The 4,723-nt window shown below is 49.2% G+C and overlaps 1 protein-coding gene across 2 annotated transcripts in view; it reads left to right on the top strand.

Annotated features, from left to right (window-relative positions):
* The first annotated feature begins 6 nt into the window (after positions 1-6).
* Positions 7-4,723, top strand: part of CHMP4B (charged multivesicular body protein 4B) — a 45,793-nt gene continuing 41,076 nt past the window's right edge. For both annotated transcript variants that reach the window (XM_011959507.1, XM_011959504.1), the window contains exon 1: positions 7-211. In XM_011959507.1, the coding sequence (XP_011814897.1) occupies positions 22-211 (190 nt within the window). In that variant the 5' untranslated portion in view covers positions 7-21. The remainder of the gene's footprint in view (positions 212-4,723) is intronic.

Here is a 4,723-nt window from a genome sequence, read left to right as displayed (position 1 = left end):
CCGGCGCGGCGAGCAGCAACCATGTCGGTGTTCGGGAAGCTGTTCGGGGCTGGAGGGGGTAAGGCCGGCAAGGGCGGCCCGACCCCCCAGGAGGCCATCCAGCGGCTGCGGGACACGGAGGAGATGTTAAGCAAGAAACAGGAGTTCCTAGAGAAGAAAATCGAGCAGGAGCTGACGGCCGCCAAGAAGCACGGCACCAAAAACAAGCGCGGTGAGGCGGCCCGGCCCCTTCAGACTTCCCACGGGCTCCCCCCAGGCTCCCCGGGCCCGGACTTCCCCCTTCGTGACTCACCTCGGGGTCCGGTCTGACCCTGGAACTCTCCGGGTCAGACATCTTGCCGGATCTGGGACCCCCTCTCCGACTCCCTTCAATGTCTCCGCGATCCCTGGACTTTTCCATCGTCAGACTTATTCTGCTCTCTCCTCTCACCCTCTCTCCACCCAGCCAGGCCCCTTCAGACCCAATCTCAGCACTTTCCTCCGTCCGCACTCTGTCCCTTTCTCTTCCGCCTTTTTCTGCTCCCTTTGGCCTCACCCACCTGCCTAGCTACTGCCCCTGCCTCCTCCGCGGCTCATTTCTGCCCCCATCCTAGCATTTCTGTGCTTCCTGGTCCTACCTGTGCCCTCTCCCGGCTCCTCGGTGGAATCTGTGAGCTGCCCTTGGCCTCTCCCCCATCCCCTTAACTCAGAATTCTCGTTGAAAAGCCTCCTTGGTGGAGAGAAAAGGGGACTGGGGGAGAGGAGACCCCCTGATTCCTGGTTGTTCACTTGCTAAGTGAACTCGAGCAAGTTGCTCTCCCTTTGAGGCCTCAGTTTCCCCATCCGTCAGCCAGGGTTTGGCCTCAGTTGAGGCCTAAGGTGTCTTCTAGCGTTGTGATTCACTTCTTGTTGCCTCATAGCTTGGCCTTACCAAAGTTTCCCGTGGCGCAAGCCTTCACCCCGTGACTCACCGCTTCCCCATCCCTCTGAACCAGAAATAGAGACTCCCGACTCCTCCCCAGTCCCCACTACTGGGATTCAGGGCCCCGGCATCGAATCTTGAGGCATTGCTTACTTTACTTCCTGTTGTTGTATGGCTTTCTGGGCATTCTAAGTGCTTTGTGTTTTTCTTAAGTGAGATGAATGTGAAAATGCTTTAAAACTGTAAAGCTGTTTAGAAATGTTTGCTTTTTCTGGTTATGGCCATGTGAGAGTGAAACACAGAACGACATCCCTTCTCCTTGAGAGGGGTTTGGAAGTGAAGTAATTCACTCAGAAGTCTGCTAGTGACTAACAGTGTGACCTTGAGCTAATTCACCCTTCTGAAAGGAAAATCATGGATTTACAGTGCTCAGCACATAGTAGGGGCTAAATCGATGTTTTCTGCATTCTAATAGAAGAACAAAATAGCCTATCCTGAGGATGCTTCTCTGCTGATAGTCAACAAATATTCTGGTAATTCTTTTTAGTGCGTGGTGCGTGCGCTGTATTCATAGGGGTGAACAAAACACAGCCTCAACCCTAATGGGAGAGAAGACCGAAACAGGAAAATAAATGAAGAAAATATTGTCCGGGGGTGATAAGTACTAAACACACAAAAAGATGGTCTGATAGGGAGTGGTGGAGTGGGAGGGATGCCACTTTAGGTAGAGTGGTCAGGGAAGGCTTCTTTGAAAAGATAAAGTTTTAACTGAGTCTGGAGAAGGAACCAGCTCTGTAAAAATCTGGGGGAGGAGCCTTCTAGGCATGGAAAGCAGCATGGGAAAAGGCTCGGAGGTTGGCAGGTTGTAAGAAACAGAAGAGGGAGACCCCTGTGTCCCGAATGTAGTGCTTGGAGGGAGAGTGGTATGAAATAAAGGGGGCGGGGGTTGGACTTTAAACTTGTTGGTGAAGAGTTTGGATTTTATGCCAAGTGGATGGAAAGCCTTTGGAGGGTATTTTGCTGGAACGTGTCCCTATTGACAGGGTTTTTGAAACATCATCTGGCTGCTGTTTGGAGAGTGGGTGGGGGATGAGGGTGGGAGCAGGGAGAACAGTGAGGAGGCAGCTGCAGTGGTCCCTTTGTGGCCTGCACTCCAGCTTAGTTGTGGAGATGGGAACAGGGTTATATTTTGCTGTATCTAGCTTTTTCCTCTGATGACTCTCCCTCAGTCCAGATCCTCTGTTCGTGGTCATCAGAGTCAGTGTTTTTACCTTTCTGCATTTTGGAATGCAGGAGGAAGGTGTCAGTTTACTCTTCTCCTCTGATCTTTTGGTGTGGAGCTTGCTTAGTTTCCGCAGTTTTGTTTTTTTTTTTGAGATGGAGTCTTGCTCTGTCGCCCAGGCTGGAGTACAGTGGCACGATCTCAGCTCACTGCAACCTCTGCCTCCTGGATTCAAGTAATTCTCCTGCCTCAACCTCCTGAGTAGCTGGGATTACAGGTGCGCGCCACCATGCCTGGCTAATTTTTGTATTTTTAGTAGAGATGGGGTTTCACCATGTTGGTCAGGCTGGTCTCGAACATCTGACCTTGTGATCTGCCTGCCTCGGCCTCCCAAAGTGCTGGGATTATGGGCGTGAGCCATTGCGCCCAGCCATTTCTGCAGTTTTGGTGATTGAATTGACTTTCAAGGGGCTGCGGGAGAGCTCGTCAGCCGACTGCAGTGGACCAATCTCAGTTGTCAGACTTGCTGAAAACAGGCTGTCTTCCTGAGTTTGCTTGAGAGAATGGGAGCTACTGTAACCTACCCTTCTATAAACAGATGCTAAAGCATCCTCTGGGAGGAAGGTCTTAGTGTGGGGAGGTGAACACTACCACATTCAGGTAGTCTACTTATTCACCTGCCAGTATGTTGGGACCTTGAGAGTCAGAGATGAAAATACACTGTCCCGGCCCTTCAGGAACTCAGAATTGGAAGTGTGGGGTGGGAGTGTGTGTGCGTGAGAGAGAGAGAGAGAGCAGGAAATGATTATAATAGTGCAGAAACGTGAGTGTGTACATGGGCTGAGGCTGCAGAGGAGGAGGCACCTGTTTTGGGGGAAAGGATAAAGAAGACTTGGCAGAGGAGGGAGAATGTGAGGTGGGTCAGCAAGGAGTGGGGTGTGTTTAGGAAGCAGGGACAGTGTCGCCTCTTGAGTCTGTGGGTGGGACAGGAGATAACACTGAGAGTGGCCTGTAGTCTTTGGACCTTGACCTGGAAGTGGTGAGGAGCCCTTAGCTGTCCTTTATTTTTATTTATTTATTCATTTTAAGCAACAGGGTCTCGCTCTGACACCCAGGCCGAAGTGCAGTGGTGCAATCATAGCTCACTGCAGCCTGCAACTCCTGGGCTCAAATGATCCTCTCACTTTAGCCTTCTGAGTAGCTGGGACTTCAGGCACATACCTAGCCAATTCAAAACATTTTTTTTTGTCGGGACAAGGTCTCGCTGTGTTGTCCAGGCTGGTCTCAAACTCCTGGCCTCAAGCGATCATCCCGTATTAGCCTCCCAAAGTGTTGGAAGCAGAGAGTCATCGTATCTGCTTGGAATTTTGAAAGAGCACTCCAGCAGCAACTTAAAGGAAGAAGTGTAGACTGACCAGGAAGGGACTGGAGGCAAGAATCCCATAAAGGGCAAGGTGAGCATCTTTCAGACCTGGGTTTGAGCCACAGCTTCATCATTTACTAGCTGTGTACCTGGGGCAGGTTACTCTGCACCTCACATTCCTCCTCTACAAATCGAGGTACTAGTATCTGCCTGATTGGATGAAAATATATTATACACGCAAAGCTCTTAGGACAACGACTGCCATATGGTAAGTGACAGATAAATGCTTGTCATTATCATTATTACAAGGAGACTTGTAATTCTTCAGGTGAGAACAAAGGGCCTAGTGTAAAAGCATGGGAAACTGGAAGAGAAATAATACATGTCTGAGACTTTTCTGAAGGAGAATCAAAAGAGACTTGGTGATGTGTTGTAATTGTGGGAGTGGACGAAGGAGAGAGGGGAGTAGAGGATGATTCCCCAGTTTATAGGTTGGGCAGCTGGTTGGATGGTGATGGCATTAATGAAGTTGGGAAACAGGAGAAGGAGTGGGTACGTCATAATTGTATAGTCCCTGTAAGTTTGGAAAACCCCTCAGCATCCACTGAGACTGTGAGGTCCGCGAGGTAAGATGTGATGGTCACATTCATCACTATGTCCCCACCACCTAGCACAGTGCTTTGCATGTGGTTAATGGTCAGCATTTGTTAAATGAAAAAAAACAATCTTGTGGGTAAGTTCTGTTATTCCCATTGTACAAGAGAGGAAAATGAGGCTCACGAGGGGACGAACTCAACTCAGAGACCAGTTCTTCTGTTGACTGTGGGCATCTTGTGTTGTTTACTCCCATGATGACCAAGGGTGTCATCATGGCCATCACCATGTTCATTAAACACTCAGTTCATTAAACATCCACCTGTGCAAGGTGTGGTGCTGAGTAGGGGAAAAAGAAGTGAAGCAGGAACAGGCCATTCCCTGCTGGGTGTGTAGCCAAATGTGGATGCTATCTTTGAGGCATACACTTTGGAAAGATGAAACAAGCTTTAGAAGCTTTGAAACAGGCCTCAGAAGCTTGAGTAGAGTATTTGCAGTGTGTAGTTGTGTCCCAGGTAGTGGTTCCAGTGAGGGTCCTAGAGCAAAATTTGGATTACATGTTTTTTCCAAATTTCATTTCTTTTTCTTTAGTCATATATTCGTTCTTTTTTTTTTTTTTTTTGAGACAGAGTCTGGCTCTGTC

Source organism: Colobus angolensis, unplaced genomic scaffold (genome assembly GCF_000951035.1).
Source record: "Colobus angolensis palliatus isolate OR3802 unplaced genomic scaffold, Cang.pa_1.0 Scaffold114, whole genome shotgun sequence".
Taxonomy (NCBI): Eukaryota; Metazoa; Chordata; class Mammalia; order Primates; family Cercopithecidae; genus Colobus; species Colobus angolensis.
This window is presented reverse-complemented; position numbering and strand designations above follow the sequence as displayed.